Source organism: Aspergillus clavatus, genomic scaffold (genome assembly GCF_000002715.2).
Source record: "Aspergillus clavatus NRRL 1 1099423829805 genomic scaffold, whole genome shotgun sequence".
Classification (NCBI taxonomy): domain Eukaryota; kingdom Fungi; phylum Ascomycota; class Eurotiomycetes; order Eurotiales; family Aspergillaceae; genus Aspergillus; species Aspergillus clavatus.
Window position 1 is genome coordinate 3,827,180 of NW_001517094.1, and position 16,542 is coordinate 3,843,721.

General features: G+C 48.3%; 6 protein-coding genes across 6 annotated transcripts, besides 1 other annotated feature; 5 read left to right on the plus strand and 1 right to left on the minus strand.

Moving 5' to 3' along the window:
- Nucleotides 1-360: 360 nt before the first annotated feature.
- Nucleotides 361-888, minus strand: ACLA_030840 (uncharacterized protein; the record flags this gene model as incomplete). Its single annotated transcript, XM_001269776.1, has 3 exons — nt 361-620; nt 681-828; nt 874-888. 3 exons carry the CDS (start codon nt 886-888, stop codon nt 361-363), a joined length of 423 nt encoding a protein of 140 aa, XP_001269777.1.
- Nucleotides 889-2,467: 1,579 nt separating this feature from the next.
- ACLA_030850 (protein kinase domain protein) lies at nt 2,468-4,219 on the plus strand (the record flags this gene model as incomplete). The annotated part of the gene is made up of 5 exons (XM_001269777.1): nt 2,468-2,764; nt 2,828-3,155; nt 3,242-3,594; nt 3,742-3,982; nt 4,044-4,219. The coding sequence occupies 5 exons, from the start codon at nt 2,468-2,470 to the stop codon at nt 4,217-4,219; spliced, it is 1,395 nt and encodes a 464-aa protein (XP_001269778.1).
- A 2,921-nt stretch (nt 4,220-7,140) lies between these two features.
- On the plus strand, nt 7,141-8,601 carry ACLA_030860 (RTC4 family protein; the record flags this gene model as incomplete). The annotated part of the gene is made up of 2 exons (XM_001269778.1): nt 7,141-8,252; nt 8,328-8,601. The coding sequence occupies 2 exons, from the start codon at nt 7,141-7,143 to the stop codon at nt 8,599-8,601; spliced, it is 1,386 nt and encodes a 461-aa protein (XP_001269779.1).
- Nucleotides 8,602-9,309: 708 nt separating this feature from the next.
- ACLA_030870 (M28 family metallopeptidase) lies at nt 9,310-11,769 on the plus strand (the record flags this gene model as incomplete). Its single annotated transcript, XM_001269779.1, has 3 exons — nt 9,310-10,201; nt 10,278-11,653; nt 11,713-11,769. The coding sequence occupies 3 exons, from the start codon at nt 9,310-9,312 to the stop codon at nt 11,767-11,769; spliced, it is 2,325 nt and encodes a 774-aa protein (XP_001269780.1).
- Nucleotides 11,770-12,539: 770 nt separating this feature from the next.
- Nucleotides 12,540-12,563: a microsatellite.
- Nucleotides 12,564-12,901: 338 nt separating this feature from the next.
- On the plus strand, nt 12,902-14,776 carry ACLA_030880 (MFS transporter; the record flags this gene model as incomplete). Its single annotated transcript, XM_001269780.1, has 6 exons — nt 12,902-12,950; nt 13,011-13,034; nt 13,137-13,165; nt 13,232-13,750; nt 13,816-14,185; nt 14,256-14,776. 6 exons carry the CDS (start codon nt 12,902-12,904, stop codon nt 14,774-14,776), a joined length of 1,512 nt encoding a protein of 503 aa, XP_001269781.1.
- A 448-nt stretch (nt 14,777-15,224) lies between these two features.
- On the plus strand, nt 15,225-15,867 carry ACLA_030890 (TMEM14 family protein; the record flags this gene model as incomplete). Its single annotated transcript, XM_001269781.1, has 2 exons — nt 15,225-15,326; nt 15,532-15,867. The coding sequence occupies 2 exons, from the start codon at nt 15,225-15,227 to the stop codon at nt 15,865-15,867; spliced, it is 438 nt and encodes a 145-aa protein (XP_001269782.1).
- Nucleotides 15,868-16,542: the final 675 nt, after the last annotated feature.

Consider the following 16,542-nt stretch of genomic DNA (forward strand, 5'->3'; position numbering starts at 1 on the left):
GGGACTGTTGGATTCTCTGTGCTTTATCATATCTTGAAAGGACTCTTCTAAAAGCTAGAGCTCTCTTCAGGTCAACATCGTCACCTGGCTCTGGGCAGACCAAAGGATCATGGCCGCTCAAGGGAGCAAAGTTCACCAGCAAATATTTGGAGCGAACAGTCGCAGCATGTTCCAGCAGAATGGCCAAGTCAACTAACATAGTACCAGCTGGGCGATGGCTTTGATATGCTGGAGCATATCCATTGCTAAGATCTTCCAGCTGAACCTCTGCTAGGATCATATGTCCTATGCCCTTATCTTTGGCATCTTGCGTCAAGCGTCCTTGGCAAACAGGGTACCATATTCACACAGTCTTCAATATCAGTACTCTGCGCACAGGCAGGAGAAGGGACATACCTGGACGCTGTTTTGAAGATTATCTAGGACCTCGCCTATTGATCGGAGTTGTTGTTCAAGCCAGGTGCGGCTCTGGGCATCGAGTTGTCGTTCAAGCCGGGTGTGGTCTTGGTCATCGAAGTCCATTTTCACTAGACGATCCCGGTAGGCGTCACGTAGCTGCTTGCAGGCCTCGACTCTTTTGAGGGTTAAGTCTCTTGGTTTCTGAGCGAGGACCATTGGGTCTCTGTTGCCTAGCGGCAAAGACCTCACAGCTTCATATCAACTGCGGACCCTTTCAACACCATCCTTGTCCACAGCAAGCTCTGCTAGCTTTTTGTTTCCACACTGGCACGGGAGAGGCACTATGAGTTTGACGACATCGTTCAAATTGTGGTGCCAGACGGCAGACTCTGGAGATAACTCGGGATCAGTGAACCAAACTCGAACAACCTGTATTATTAGCAATTGCCAGAAATAAATCAGTTGTAGACATACTTTCAGGTCATCCATAATGGTATCCTCTCGTTTAGCTTCCGCAGAGAGACCGGGTATACAAAAGAGATCCTCCGTATAATCAACCAAGTCCGCCCCAGAGTAATCTGACTTGCGGTGTGAAGTTTATGACATAGGAAAGCACTGTAGTACGTTTGAAAATAGCTCAGCTTGCCGCTTCAGAGAAGCAACAGAACTTGACCAGCTGGAGAAGACCATGCCAACGTGTTTTGATGAGTCTCATAGTAGAGAAGCGTCGAGGTCTAAGGGTGCACATGGCCTCCTTATATGTCAATTCAAGGTGACATTTGAGCCATTCATCATGGAGAAGTATGAGCTCGCTAGCTACTATGGATTGGGCAATTTAACAGATCTCTTACCTGATTGAATGAGATCGCCTCTGTCATGAGTTGCGAAGACTGACTTATGTACCCAACTTCACCTCATAGGAAAAGAAGCAGCTGCTATTACTATGCAACATACCGTGATGACCGTTGGCGGATGTATCTGCTGACAATGTATCGAGAGATAGTTGCCGTCAAGCGAAATTTACAGAGCTGGGATTGATCTAAGTCTCCTGGCTTCAGTGCTCCATGACTACCATGCCATTTCCACCGAGCAGAGAAGGCACGGATGGGGCTATAGATCGAGAGCTCGATCGTATTGTCATCGTCTCAATAAACAAAACAAGAATAGTCAATACCAGCAACAATGCTAATCTTTCCTCGATTGGTGGGCTTCTGGGTACCAGTTGTACGGTTATGCAGGGACTATGCGAGAACGATCACAGAGCAATCATCTCGCATTTTCCCTTCTATTATGGGTTGGGACTTTTATCCCGGAGATACACGAATGTTTCCTACGACTAATGAGGGATAAATTGGTATGTAGCGCAAAAAGCCTAAGGTGCTGCGAAGCAGCTCTTGACTGTGGCTCATCTTACTGGTAAACCTAGCTGGTTGGAAAGCCAGATCGTATATCCGTAATGATCTACACGACTCCGAATATGGTTCAAGCAAATTAAAGCGCCACTGCATTCGTCCCACCATGAGATCTTTATGTCATTGGTTGGTAGACTGTCCGTGCTCGCTGTGCACAACGAGCACAGACCTCTAGCCCAGCCCAACAAGCCTCGTAGCGTATTAGCGGATTGCGCGGGATTAGCCCTTGGTACACAGTATGCCAGAATAAAGTTCTAGCCAATAGAGTACTAGACTACCCATAGCACCTCCAGTGAACTTCGCTTACTGCATAGGCGGCCGTGGAGGGCAGAACGCCATGCCTGGGCCTTGACTATGTGAATAAATAGACCGTAGGCGTTGATGCAAACGCAGAGGACGCCAGATATTACTAGAATAGCAACAATGCTCATTATCATTTAATTATATCAGTTCTCGAAATAGAAAATGGCGTATCTTTAAGCGCTTTCGATATCCAAATTGCCAGCTTTTGAATGCCTTGACTATTTCCTATTGAACTTCCTCTTTGAGCTTGCAGTTGAGCAGCGGACCATTTCATCACACACCAGAACGAGCCATCGCTTGCAACAGCTCCGTTAAATAGTCCATTTCCCTACGCTGTGTATCCCACAGCGCGCATGTTACTCAGCTCTATGACTGCAGTACGGTCCATAAGCCGTATGATGAAGCGCACGCTTTCCCTCCACACTAAACCACTCCAATTCCCCCCGGCTCAGTGTGCCCCTCCAATTCCTCAGCACGAACTTGTTGATGAAGAAGCCTCCCCAGCTTACAACCCCAAATACTTTTATCCAGTTGAACCAGGGGAGATACTTGCCAATCACTATCAGTTACTAGTGAAGATCGGTTGGGGCACACGTTCGACTACGTGGCTGGCAAAAGATATCACAAGGTATACACCTGACTTTGCTCCTGTCATGCCAACTGCAATAATAGTCTAATATACTAAGGGTTTTTTATTTAGATACAGATGGCAGTCTGAACATTTTGTAACACTGAAAATAACAAACAACCGCAGCCTTGATGAGGCCTACTGTGAACGTGATATTGAGGAGCACATTTCAAGGCAAAATCCGTCTTACCGCGGCCATGCAATCATTCGGACCCACCTTGACAGTTTTGAGGTGACAAGTTCTGAAGGGAGCCATCTATGCCTTGCATATGAACCTATGCGGGAACCTCTGTGGATTCTCCAGAAATGCTTTATTGATCAAAGACTCCCTCTCCCCATTGCAAAGGCATATCTCCTTATTCTCCTTGCTGGTCTTGACTATCTCCATTCAGAATGCAGGGTTGTCCATACCGGCAAGTAACTAATTTTCATCTACTACATTGAACACCAAAAGACTTTCTTTAAGAAATAAGTTGCTAATCTTTCTGGTTCCTGCTAGATCTAAAGCTTGATAATATTTTGATGACCTTTGAAAATGAAGACATCCTCCCCAACTTTCTCAAAGAACAGATCAATAACCTGCCCATGCAACACAAAACAATCCCGACTGGGCAAACAATCTATCGCTGTCACAATGATTTTGGGCCCCTAGACTGGAGAGAACTAAGAAAAATGGTGCCTAAAATCATTGATTTAGGGTTGGCGACTTCACTCAAGAACAACAGCCAAGGACAAGCAGGGAAGAGTGAAGTTGGTCTTCACCCAATACAACCGGACCAGTATCGTGCTCCAGAGGTCATACTTGGCTGTGGATGGAGCTTTAGTGCAGATATATGGAATTTTGGGGTTCTGGTATGACATCCCTATTTTAAAGTTATACTTTTCTCTAGTTGTTTTATCATCCTTCAACAATGGAAATGGGTCTATTAGTCCAGACCCTACATCATTCCCAGGTGGGGATATATCATGAGTTGCAACTGACTCCCCTATTGGTAACAGGCCTGGAACAATATTGAGTGCACGGAGCTTTTTCGTCAGGTGAATGATGCTCAAGGGCATTATGATGCTAAAGCGCACATAGCAGAAATGATCGCGTTGCTTGGCCCACCTCCAAAAGAGTTACTCGCAAAATCTGATGCCATGACAGAGTTTAAATGGCCCAATTCTATCAGAAATGAAAGAGGCAAGCTCTCCAGAAATGGGCGAGAGTATTTTGAGGGACCCTTTTTTAATAAAAGAGGTGGGTGGTGCAGAAACATCTAATAGATACCATTATTCTTTGCTGACATTCATTCTTACAGGTGAATTCTTTTATGATGATCTAATACCCAGCCGAAAACTCGAAAATTCAATCCAACTTTTAGAAGAGGAGGAGAGGCTAGTCTTCTTATCTTTTGTTAAACAGATGCTTGCCTGGCTTCCAGAAGATAGACAAACAGCTGGTGAATTAATGGGACACCCTTTCTTAACCTGCTGAAAGTGAGGGCGGGGCTGTCTAAACATGTCAAACCTCCTCAACAATATCCAATGAGATAGGGGCTGAGACCTTTATATGATTATTTCTGTTTTGAAATCTCTCCAGATACACATTGCTCTATCGCCCAGTTATTCATGTCTTCCACAACGTCCGGTCTGTTCCTTGAGTGACGATACTGGCTCTTGATTTTTGAAGCGCTCGGTTGTTTACCAGTCACATGGATACATGGCGGGCCATAGTTAAGTTACCTGCTTGGAGACTTACTCAGCGAATCAAAGAATAGAACCCCAGGTGGGTTTCTCCACATCGCACCGTCCCTTAGGTTCCTGGGCTGAACCACTTGGTCTTTGATATTGACGCTATATCCGAAAAGGGATTGAGAGTAGTTCACGCCATGTCTCCTAAGTTTGAGGGGTTAAATCCATCAACCTGCTAGGCTAACATTAATAGTGGCATCACCTACATTACAAATGTCAGCCTCTTTCCTAAATTTTCATTTCCAGCCAAGAGGATATGGATATTTTAACTGCTTTAAGACTTCTACAGAAGGCAAGAACTGAGGATCTTCAGAGCCATTATAACAAGGTGTTATTAATACTGGCTGATATAAGTAAGTAATTAAAAGTGAGAGGGAAGCCTAGTTCTGTTAATAAAACCTAATATTCTTACTTAAGTTAGATAATCCTTCTATCAGTGACTGTAGAGGCAAATATATATCCATTAGATTGAGAGATATTCCATTACTTTAGATGGCTCAGGCCAGTCTAGTAATAAAGAAGCATCTAATAGTAAGAATAGTAATACAACAAGTCATAATACACCACTATCTGGTCAGCTCTTCTTAGATGATTTAGAGAAGGAAGCAGGGCCTACAGACCCTAGCACTAGGGATTCTAAACCTCTCTAAGATCTAATATCTAAACCTAAATCCCCTGTATCCTAGCTGAATAAATTATTTAAATCATTCGCGGATACCCTTTAGTAGCTTTATATATTCTTAAGAGATCGCCCAAAAGATGTTATAAAAGCACGAAGAATAGAGAAAAGGGACTATAGGATTAAGGATATCTGATGTGTGGAAGGTAGTAAACTCCCTGGGAAGATTAACTAATTTTTTAGGGGGATTGCGCAGCAGTCAATAGGCCTTAAATATATAAACTACTAACTTGCTGCTAGAGAACCTACACGAGTTAGCAAACCTTGTGAAGGCATTTAATATTCTAATTCCCATCTTATTAAGAAAAGACCAGGACTTGCTAGAAGATACCTCACAAGTATTAAACTTGAATCTAACAAGAAAGAGGCCATTCTGCTTGAAGCAACTAGTGCTTGAGGAGCTCTTTAGGAGGCAACTGCAGGAATCTAGAAGATCTAATCTACCAAGCATAATATCTGTATTTACTGCCTTAAATGTAAATGCTTTTATTCACCTATGTTTTAAAGACTTCCCTTAGTTTATTAATCTTATACTCCCTCCTGAGCCTAAAGCTAAAATCCCTTGTATATAATTATCCACAGGGCTGAATAGTCTCAAGTCCTTCTAGATCCCAGATGTCTTAGTGTCTTTATCAAAATAGTTCAGTGAGTTTTAAATTACTTATGATGGTAAGATACCTAGCTCACTTAACCCCTACAACTCACCTAATAATATCAGCGGACATATCCTCTTCTGTGTTGCCTAAAGTTGATGATCCTCTGCAAAAACATGTGCAACTAGGCTCAGACTCTAGGAATCCATGCCTCCTGATGCCAGGCTTGGAAACAAGGACTGGTTCAACATCCAAATGGTGACGAAAATCAAGCCGACCGGAATAATATGGGCTGGTTGAATCAAAGGTTAACTCCAAACAGAATACTTAATGAAATAACGCATGCATCTCTGCATACAGCATCTATGACTTCAGATTTTATGCTAAGCCTTCATTAAGAGCTGCTTTCCTAAGGAGCTAGGCAGAAACTAATAGACACTATAGCCGCCACTTCATTGCTTTAGTTGTGGGATATACTTAAGCAAGATGTTATGAATTGGCAGCCATTCCCTAACTCTGATATGTGGTGGGGTTTTCCAAATTCTGATGCTGGGTGGCATGATACCTGGTTAAGTCCCTTCTCCAACCTAGATACGAACTTTTTCTCTAGTTGTTGACATTGTCTTCGATACATATCCATAATCAAAATGTGTATCTCGATATACGACGCTATATCAAGAATCCAACCTGCCGTCATCATGTTAAATATAATGCTAGAACTAGTAACTATAGAAACTAGAAAGAGTAGGGGAGTGGGGGCGGTAGTAAGGCATATTTAACTTTAGAGTTATTCAAAGTTATAGTATCTGCGTCTTACTCCTTTAGAAGGGAAAGTTAAGTAAATAATATAGAGGACCGTCCATGGAACTATAGCTCTTAAGTTAACAGGGTTTACTATAAGTTGAGGATAATCAGGCAATGCACCTTTTTCCTTAGGATATGAATGATTTCACTGGAAGCAAAAAAAGGGGAGATAATCAGCTTAGCCAGCTTAATGACAGGTCAAGGCTGACGGCGGGAAAAAAAGAGGGGGTTGGTAGTAGCCATAGGGGCAGATGAAATGACAGCAGCGACTGGAAGGGTGTAGAATATTTGGGGGAATTGGGGAGAAAGAAGAAGTTGGGAGAGAGGATGGTTAGAACAGCGAGGGGACAGTTCTTATATACTGGAGGTCACAATGCAGGCGGTGTTTACAAGACGGCGTATCGAGAGACCATACCCAAAACAGCAAAACTAACCAGAAAAGGGAATTCACAGGTCCTCGCTTTACACTCCCAATTACAGTCATCAATGCCAATTGTCTTTTTTGCAGATTGTCGGTTGACCTCCCAGCTTCGCTGCTGACGCCTTTCATACCGTACACCCCGAGCGGTCCGCATCGAAATATTCACAATGGTCACTCCTCGGTCTAGTCGTGACCCCAGTCATGCCTCGATTCGGCTAACGAAGAAAAACTATCATGGGAAATCGCTTCATTCATACCTACGCAAAGATAGCGATAACGAGGATATACAAGCCCAACCGGCCAGCTCGCCCGGCACCTACTCCGATGACCAGGAGAACGAGGCCCCGCCCGGTTTCGAGGATTTCGACAGTGAAATGGGGCAGAGAAGGAGGTCACACCGTGGGAAGAAGCACAAGCTAGACTCCGAATCCCCCCCCTCGAGCCGGAAACGAACCGCGGAAGACGCTGCCGACAAGGCTAAGAGAGAGGCGGAAAAGGAAGAGTTTCTGTTCTCTCAGAGCTCGCAGAGGAGCCAAAAGAGGAGTAAACATGGTTATCTATCGAAGCAGAAGCGCGACTCGCTTTCCTGGAAGGCGCGGAGCTCCAATGCTACTTCCCCGCGGCCGAAGTCCTCACCTTCCTCCAGTGCTCCGGAGCCCAAGGCAGCTCGCAGCTCGCAGGAAGTTAAGGATGAGGCCAAGAACCAAGCTGCTACGGAACCGCAGTTCATTTTTCCACCGACCAGCTCTGGAGTCACATCATCTGCGCAAATACCTACGATCTTCGACTCTGACGACGACTCGACGGACGTGCCACTTAGTTCTGCTTCCGAGGCAATGCTCGAAGAATTCGACCTCATGGAAGATATGTTTCTCTCCGAAAGGAATGAGACAGAGCCAGCCGCTCCCGAGCCGTCGCTATGCCCATGGTGCAAGAAGTCAGTGGACCCCGAGGCGTTGATGAAGTTCAAGGCGCAACCCAAACAAAGAGTTCGGGAACAGCAGCGCTTTTGCGAATCACATCAACAGACGACGGCAGCGAAAGAGTGGAAAGAAAGAGGCTTACCGTTTATCGACTGGGATAACTTCGAGGGACGTATCAAGGGTCATTTCGATGACCTGGACAAGATCCTGGTTCCGGATAGCTCTTCGTACTACAGGAATGTCCTCGACACGACTTTGAAAGCGGGCAAGGCCAAGAACTTCCGTCTCACGCTCGCGGGTGACGCTTTAGAGACAATTTGCTGTGGCTACTACGGCACCCGGGGAGCTAACAAAATGTATGGTGGTCTTTCATGCCTTTCGGTCCCCCAGTCTCTTTTAAACTAACCATTTTTATTTTTTCTTTGCAACAGGCTTGAAGCAATCACTGCGCGATTCTCTCGCAAGCTCCGTCGATTAGCAACAGAGGATCACATTGTTAAGCAAGCCGGAGTGGTTGGCTACGCTCAAGCCGTGCTGGTTCCGGAACTGGCATTGAGGCTGGTTAAAGAGGATATGGGGGTCAATGATGATTCGGCGCGGCAGATCCTGCGAGAGAGTATCGATATCGGCGAGAAGGTGAATTTTGCCTTGAATGATGTGGTTCCGATCCCGGTGGAAGACGAAGCGGAGGTTATCGGTGATTGAACGCAACGATTTTGCCGGTTTGCATTCTTGCGTACAAATTAGCGATTGTATATACATATTATTTCGGCTGATACCACTTTGTTTGTGTCTCTTACCTCCGAGAGCATTATATCAAATCATTTTATATGAGCGTTATCGGTCACTGTGATGTTGTATTTCTGCGGGTGGATCTGACTGAGATGAGCATCGCGAATAGAAGGTTGGTGATCAGCTAGTCATGAGCAGTGATGTGATGAGAATCTTCATCCATTGGTCCTTCGAAAGCTATCATTCTGGATCTGAATGGTGTCATGCTGCGATGCTGTAGCAACTAATAATGTTGCACTAGAATCCCCATCACAGCCTCGGGGGCTTTGCATTTGTTATCAAAAGCGCTCACTTAGGCAGGCTGATAAGCTTCTCCAGAGCATTTCTCATCCACTGATTCAACCAAGACGACCCACTGGAACGGCATTCCGGCACCTAGTTTTGAACTTGTGGATGTTGTGGACTGGATTGTGGATCCCAGCTTGAGCGGAGTTAATGAGGGAGCGGCCGAACTGATAACATCAGCAAGCAAGCAGCATTGGAGGATTGGGGCATCCCCTCAAGTATCCCACTCGATTCTTCATCAGCGTGTCATGGCATCTTTCTAGCTTTTTTATTCTAGACTATCACCATATTTTATATCTGCATCGTTTTCTAGGCTGCTAGGCTCATTCGGTCGCAATGAGGGAGAAAGCCATGGCTCCCTCCGAGACAACACCGCTTCTCGTGGTCAATGTCGCTCCCCAGCGACATCGATACCCCCATCATACCTTACGACGGGCATGCAGCTGGTCCCTCAGCCTGGTACTTTCCATCGGCCTGATTCTATTCCTCATCCCGTCTGCCATCTTGCCTCGCGAACATGGCTCAATCTGGTCGTATCTTCCCGGCGCCAACCCGTTCCCATACACGTCATGGCCCCACGGCCACGGCCTCACCTATGAAGAGCTGCAGGCTGTTCTCCAAAACACCCCATCCGCCGCCAAGGCCCGCGACTGGAGTAAGTATTATACAGCCGGCCCTCATCTTGCCGGCAAGAATCTCAGTCAGGCCCTTTGGACCCGCGAGAAGTGGCAAGAGTTCGGCGTGACAGATACCGAGGTCGTCGCCTATGACGTCTATCTCAACTACCCCGTCGACCACCGTCTCGCTCTGCTAAAGCAAAACGGTGATCAAACTGAGATTACTTTTGAAGCTTCCCTGGAGGAAGACGTCCTCGAGGAAGATCACACGAGTGGGCTTCCTGAGCGCGTGCCCACTTTCCACGGCTACTCGGCCAGCGGGAACGTCACTGCTCCCTTCGTGTATGCGAATTTCGGTACCGTGCAGGATTACCAGGATTTGGTTGATGCCAATGTCAGTTTGGCGGGTAAGATTGCGATTGTCAAGTATGGTCGCATTTTCCGGGGCTTGAAGGTAAAGCGGGCGCAGGAGCTCGGGATGGTCGGTGTGGTGATGTACGACGATCCTCAGGAAGACGGTGAGATTACGGAGGATAATGGCTACAAGCCGTATCCTGAGGGTCCGGCTCGGAATCCTAGTGCGGTGCAGAGAGGCAGTACGCAGTTCTTGAGTATGTTTCTCTATCACTTTTACGGTGCTCTGTGTGAACTCTTGGGGGACCACGCTGACCGGTTGTGTGATGATAGGCATCGCTCCTGGTGACCCTACCACTCCCGGTTATCCATCTAAACCTGGCTGTGAACGACAGGACCCCCATAACACGATCCCCTCGATCCCTTCCTTGCCAATTTCCTACCAGGAGGTGCTGCCATTCCTGAAAGCCCTCAATGGGCATGGCCCCAAAGCCTCGGACTTCAATAAGTGGTGGCAGGGTGGTAAACTCGGACCGAAGGGCGTGGAGTATCATATTGGACCTTCTCCGGACGATGTTGTCATCAATCTCTATAATGAGCAGGAATATGTCACGACCCCGTTATGGAACGTGATTGGCACTATCAAGGGGGCTATTGCAGACGAGGTTGTGATCCTCGGTAACCATCGCGATGCGTGGATTGCAGGTGGAGCTGGAGATCCGAACAGCGGATCTGCTGTACTTAACGAGGTCATTCGCAGTTTCGGCGAGGCACTCAAAGCAGGATGGAAGCCACTGCGCACCATTGTCTTTGCCAGCTGGGATGGCGAAGAGTATGGACTACTTGGATCTACTGAGTGGGTTGAAGATATGCTTCCCTGGCTGAGTAAGACCACGATCGCATACCTCAATGTCGATGTTGCCGCATCTGGAACTACATTCAACCCCATGGCAAGCCCGCTACTGAACGGTGTGATCTACGAGGTGACGGGACTGGTCCAGTCGCCAAATCAGACGGTCAAGGGCCAGACCGTACGGGACACGTGGGATGGTCAGATCGCCACGATGGGCAGTGGAAGCGACTTTACTGCTTTCCAGGACTTTGCTGGCATTCCCAGCTATGATCTAGCGTTTAGCCACGGGCCGAATGATCCCGTGTACCACTATCACTCGAACTACGACAGTTTCGACTGGATGGATCGGTTCGGTGATTCAGACTGGCTCTACCACGAAGCAAGCACCAAAATCTGGGCTCTGGCCGCAGCGAGGCTGGCGCAGACGCCCGTGCTAGCCTTCAACGCTACGGATTATGCCGTAGGACTGGGCACGTATCTGGACCGAATCAGGCCTGCAGCGGAAAATCTTCCCGACCACGTTTCTTTCGATTTTGGGCCCTTGGACCGGGCTATTGCAGAGCTTCGAGAAGCTGCGGCCAGATTCGACGCTGAAGCCGCAGAGTTGACCTCGCAACTGGACGAGAACCTCCCGTGGTGGCTCTGGTGGAAGAAGGTGCGACTGTACTTTTTGATCCGGGGAGTCAACGACAAGTACAAGGGTATTGAGCGCAAGTTCCTGTACCAGCCTGGCTTGGACGGAAGGAACTGGTACAAACACGTGGTGTTCGCGCCCGGCATCTGGACGGGATACTCAGGCGCGACGTATCCCGGCCTGGTGGAGAGTCTGGAAGCAGGTGACTTAGAGAATGCCAAGGTTTGTCTCATTGATTTTCACTGGGGTGCCTCTTGAGTGTGGTAACTGATGATGTATAGAAATGGCGCGCTATTATCCGCGAGCGTATTGACGACGCCACGAAGCTGTTGCAGTAAATATGCGAAGTTGTGGGAAGAGCACGGCAGCATTCTGCCAATTCCATGAGCCTAGACTCTAGACTGACGAACTGACAAGGCCAAGGAATCAAGCGGCCTGCAAAGGTGGAGGGAGCGGCAAGGGCGTAGCTTTGTCGCAGGCGTTGGGCCAATAGTTACTCTTTGGGTTACGAAGTACATGAAACTGTTGCACATTTGAAGACAAAATCACACAGCGAAGTATCTGGGTTGGAGCATCAAATCGAATCCACCATGAATGTGAGTAGTATCTATACAGTGTGTGTCAACGATCTGCACATCACGAGTCGAACAAAAATCCATGTATATCCGCCCCGGAAAAGATTCCGCGTGCAACGGTACTATTGACCTCGGGCAATCGGCCAGTCTCTCGCGTCCTCTGTGATAAAATAGATGAGATGAAGGGCCTGAGCGATCCTCCTTGGATCTCAACTTTCAAGGAATATGCTTGAGTCACGGCTAGGGGTGGCCAACTGACCTGCTGCATGCATGTCGAGTCTGGGATAATAATCTGCGGTGTGCACACTTTGCGTATACTCTTAGTGATTCAAGGCTTCCACTCCGAATCTCCGAAGGCGTTGGCAGAAGGATACTGCAAATCCTGAGTGGTGATAATTCCGGTGGATGTCTTGCTTGAGACAGAACTCGAACCTGTTGTGATTGTTTCTAGCATAGTAGACAGTCTCTCGTTGTTGCACTGGACTGTTGATCTGTACCCTGTATACCTCTTTTTAACTCCAACTCCAACTTCCAGGCTCCAAGGCTCCAAGGCTCCAACAGGATCCGCTTTCCCCACTCTCGAGGCTGACCAATCACCAGACACAAGAACTCAAAACATCTTTCAAGTCTCAGTTATCTAATCATGCACCATCGCAACTAAATATTGCTCTTCGCTCCTTTTCTTCTCTTTGGTTATTTTGGCTTCGTTTCTCATGATCACTCTTGTTCTCTCGCCGAGTCTGTTTGTTAGTCTATGACTTTGGCACAGACACCCCATGCTCTAAGTTGCCTTCCCTCGGTTACTCATCTGCCTCTTCGGGTTGTACCGAGATCTCTCTCGTTCTATTGATAAGCAGTGATTGGTACTCCGTATACTACGGACTAGACCTTCAAGATGCCTGGGAAAACTCCCAAGCTGCCTGTCTCGCAGCTGCTCATCCTCTGTAGGTAGCGTCTGGCTGAGTCATATCTCCAGTAAACCGACTAATTCGTTCTGAATGCAGCAATCTGTAGATTCGCCGAGCCTGGTATGTCCAGTTCCAAAGATACAGATTCAAATTCCACTTGATAGACGATTGATCTCCCAAAACACACCAGACCTAATGCTGAACTTGTTCTCTTCCAAATAGTCGTGTACACCTCCGTTCTGCCATATCTCGTATGCAACCCACTTCTATAACTTCCCCACTAAATGCGCAGTCTCACTCTAACACCATAACCCCAGCCCGAAATGATCGAGGATATCGGCATCCCCAAAAACGAAGTCGCTCGATGGGTCGGCATCACCTCCGCCGTAACCTCCAGCTGCCAGGCCGCCATGGCCGTTAGCTGGGGTACGGCGTCCGACACCCTCGGCCGAAAGCCCATCATCCTGTGCGGGCTCACCTTCACCATGATCTTCTCCCTAATGTTCGGCATGTCCAAGACCATGGGGATGCTGCTCGTCTCGCGCGCGTTCCTGGGCTTCATGAACGGCAACGTGGGCATTATCCGGACCATGGTCGCGGAGATGGTGCCGGAGAAGGAGCTGCAGCCGCGTGCATTCAGCATCATGCCGCTCGTCTGGACGATTGGGAGTATCTTTGGCCCTGCGTTTGGCGGGGCGCTGGCGCGTCCGGCGGAGAAGCACCCGGAGATCTTTGGCAATTGGGACTTACTCAAGGAATATCCGTTCTTGCTGCCGAATATGGTGTCGGCTCTTTTGTTTGTTATTGGGATCACGACGGGGTTTCTGTTCTTACATGTGAGTGTGCTTCCGTGAGAGGGTGGTATGGTTGAAACGGAGGGAACTTAGCTGATGGTCGTTAGGAAACACTGGCAGCTAAAAAGCATCAGTCCGACGTTGGGGTACGTCTGGGCCAGGCGTTGACGAGCGGCTGCACCGGGCGCAGACAAAAGTCTTTGTACTTGGAAACGCAGGAGGATGACGAACGGACTGCTTTGCTAGGGAATCATGGCAAGGCCAGCCGAAGCACGGGCAAAGCTACCAAGAGGCCGAGCTGGAAGGAGGTCTTTTCTCCCCAGTCCACCTTGGTGCTTGCCGCTTATTCTATGCTGGCGATGCACAACATGGCGTTCGACTCCCTGCTTCCGGTCTTTCTGCATACGCCGCTTCAGCGACTTGATGGGAATCCAGACGTTAAGCTGCCGTTCAAGTTTATCGGAGGATTTGGAGTTGGTATGTTGCATTTTGTTCTTCCGTAATTCAGTGACAAGTGAGCGAGAGCATTCCTAACTCATTCGATTAGACTCTCAAAGAATCGGCATGTACTACACCCTCATCGGCATCATCGGCATGTTCGTGCAATTCTTCATCTTCCCCACCGCCGCCAAGCGATTCGGCGTCCTCAACTGCCTCAAAGTCGTCAGCATCATTTTCCCCATCATCTACTTCCTGACACCCTTCATGGCGCTCACCCCGGCCTCGGTGCGGAGTTACGTCGTGTTCATGCTCATGCTCACAAAGCTCGCATGCACCATCTTCGGCTTCCCATGCTGCACCATCATGATGACCAACTCGGCCACCAGCCTCAGCGTTCTAGGCACATTAAACGGAGTCGGGACGAGCGTCAGTGCCGTCGGACGTGCGGCGGGGCCGGCCCTTGTCGGCGCGACCTTCTCCTACGGAGTCAGTAGAGGCTATGTCATTCTCCCATGGTGGATTTTGGCCGTCTTTGGCGCCTTGAGTGCCGTACCCCTCTTCTGGGTCGTGGAATCGGATGGATTCCAAGGTGATCAGAGCTCGGAAGACGAAGAGACTGATGACTGATTGCTCGCGACCTACACCCTATATCAACTTCGACCAAGCACTTTTACTACAGGACTCCAACCGTACACTCACCACTTTCCTTAACTAAATTTCCAACACTTATAAAGAAGAACCGGCGTCTAGACTCGCATTTTTGTTTTCGGATACCATTTCACGATTTGACGCATTTGTTCCGGAGATGTTTAAAAGAACCTTTTTTTGTTTTTGACCTTTTATGTTTTATGAGTTACGGTTGCATGTTGCATGTGTATATGAATCTCGATGTCATTGTCATTTAGCACAAATACATATCTATCACCTGCGTTCTCAATTGCAACCCACACTCTCTATCTGCCCGATACCTGAAGTATGACTATGATGGAGGACCAGATGGCATGACACTGTCAGCTATACGGAAAATGCTGCCGCGGCTCGGGACGAGAGGCTGACCTACTCCGCCCCACAGCCAATGACAAATTGGCATTTGGCAATAAACCAGCTCCAGCCTCGGAGTTTGGACTCTGGACTTTGGAGCTCCGACATCCAAACCCCAACCCAGTCCCATACCTTAGTTAACTCCTCAGTCCTCACCATCAACGACCCGACCCATCCACGAAAACAACAACCATCCCACATCCCCATACCACTAACTAACCAACAAAATAAATAAATCAAAACATGGTACTCCTCCACACCACCCCCTTCCTAGAAATAAAACCAAGAAAAAAAAAAAAAAAAAGAAAGCATCCCCAACTAACAAAACGAACCACCAAAAGTCGCAATCCTCGGTCCCCACCACCTCCGCCGCCGCGCTCTCCCTCCTCACCTCCCTCGGCGGCATCGTCGGCTACGCCCGCACAGGCTCCGTCCCCTCCATCGCCGCCGGCCTCTCCGTCGGCGCCCTCTACCTCTACAGCTTCCTGCAGCTGCAGAACGGCCAGCCCTACGGCGCGGAGATCGGTCTGTTGGCGTCCGCTGTGCTGGGTGGGAGTTCCGTGCCGCGTGCGATTAAGAAGGGTAAGCCCGTGCCTGTGGGGCTGAGTTTGTTGGCGACGTATGGGCTGGTGGTGTTTGGATTGGCGTTCCGCGAGAAGAGGGCTGCGCGGGTTTAGGGACGGTGGGATGAGGGTATAGATAGGGGAAGCTGAAAGGGGGGGGGAGGGGGGTTACGGGAGGTTACGCTTGTACGTTAGGTTTACTAGGATATTGAAGGCTGAAATATGATGTGACATGAGGCCATTGATTTGTGGTCTTATGGTTGGTATGGTATGAATAGATAGATTCATTGCCTACCTTTGCTAAAGGACTTACAGGAGTAATCATGTAACAGAGTGGGAAAATGACCATGCGGGGCTCAATGTCGATCCGCCCGGCTCAAATGCGATGCAGCGACGCAAGTATATGAGCAATCGGGTTCGCGTTAGACTGGCTTCCAGTCCAGTGTAGCCAGCGAAATCAGCCTCGTTCAGTCAAGGTCGACAGCCCAACTCACCAACACGCTCACAATGCTTCTCCATCGACTCGTTGTAATTGTAATCCGCTGTTGGTGAATTTCACTTGGTCCCAACTCGGCAATCACGCCAACGAAACAAAGCATCACGTGGAATGATGAGGCAGCCCCTGTTCAGTTTCAAAATAATCTCCTTTTGTTCTTGCACTCAATTGCGGCAGTATACTGACAAATCGGGGGGGAGAGCAGCAAATAAAGAACAACGAGCAGGATGGAGGTGAAAAGAATGTAGCTTAAAACTTGATGCATCGAAACTTAGCTGGAGTCTGTGTTTTGT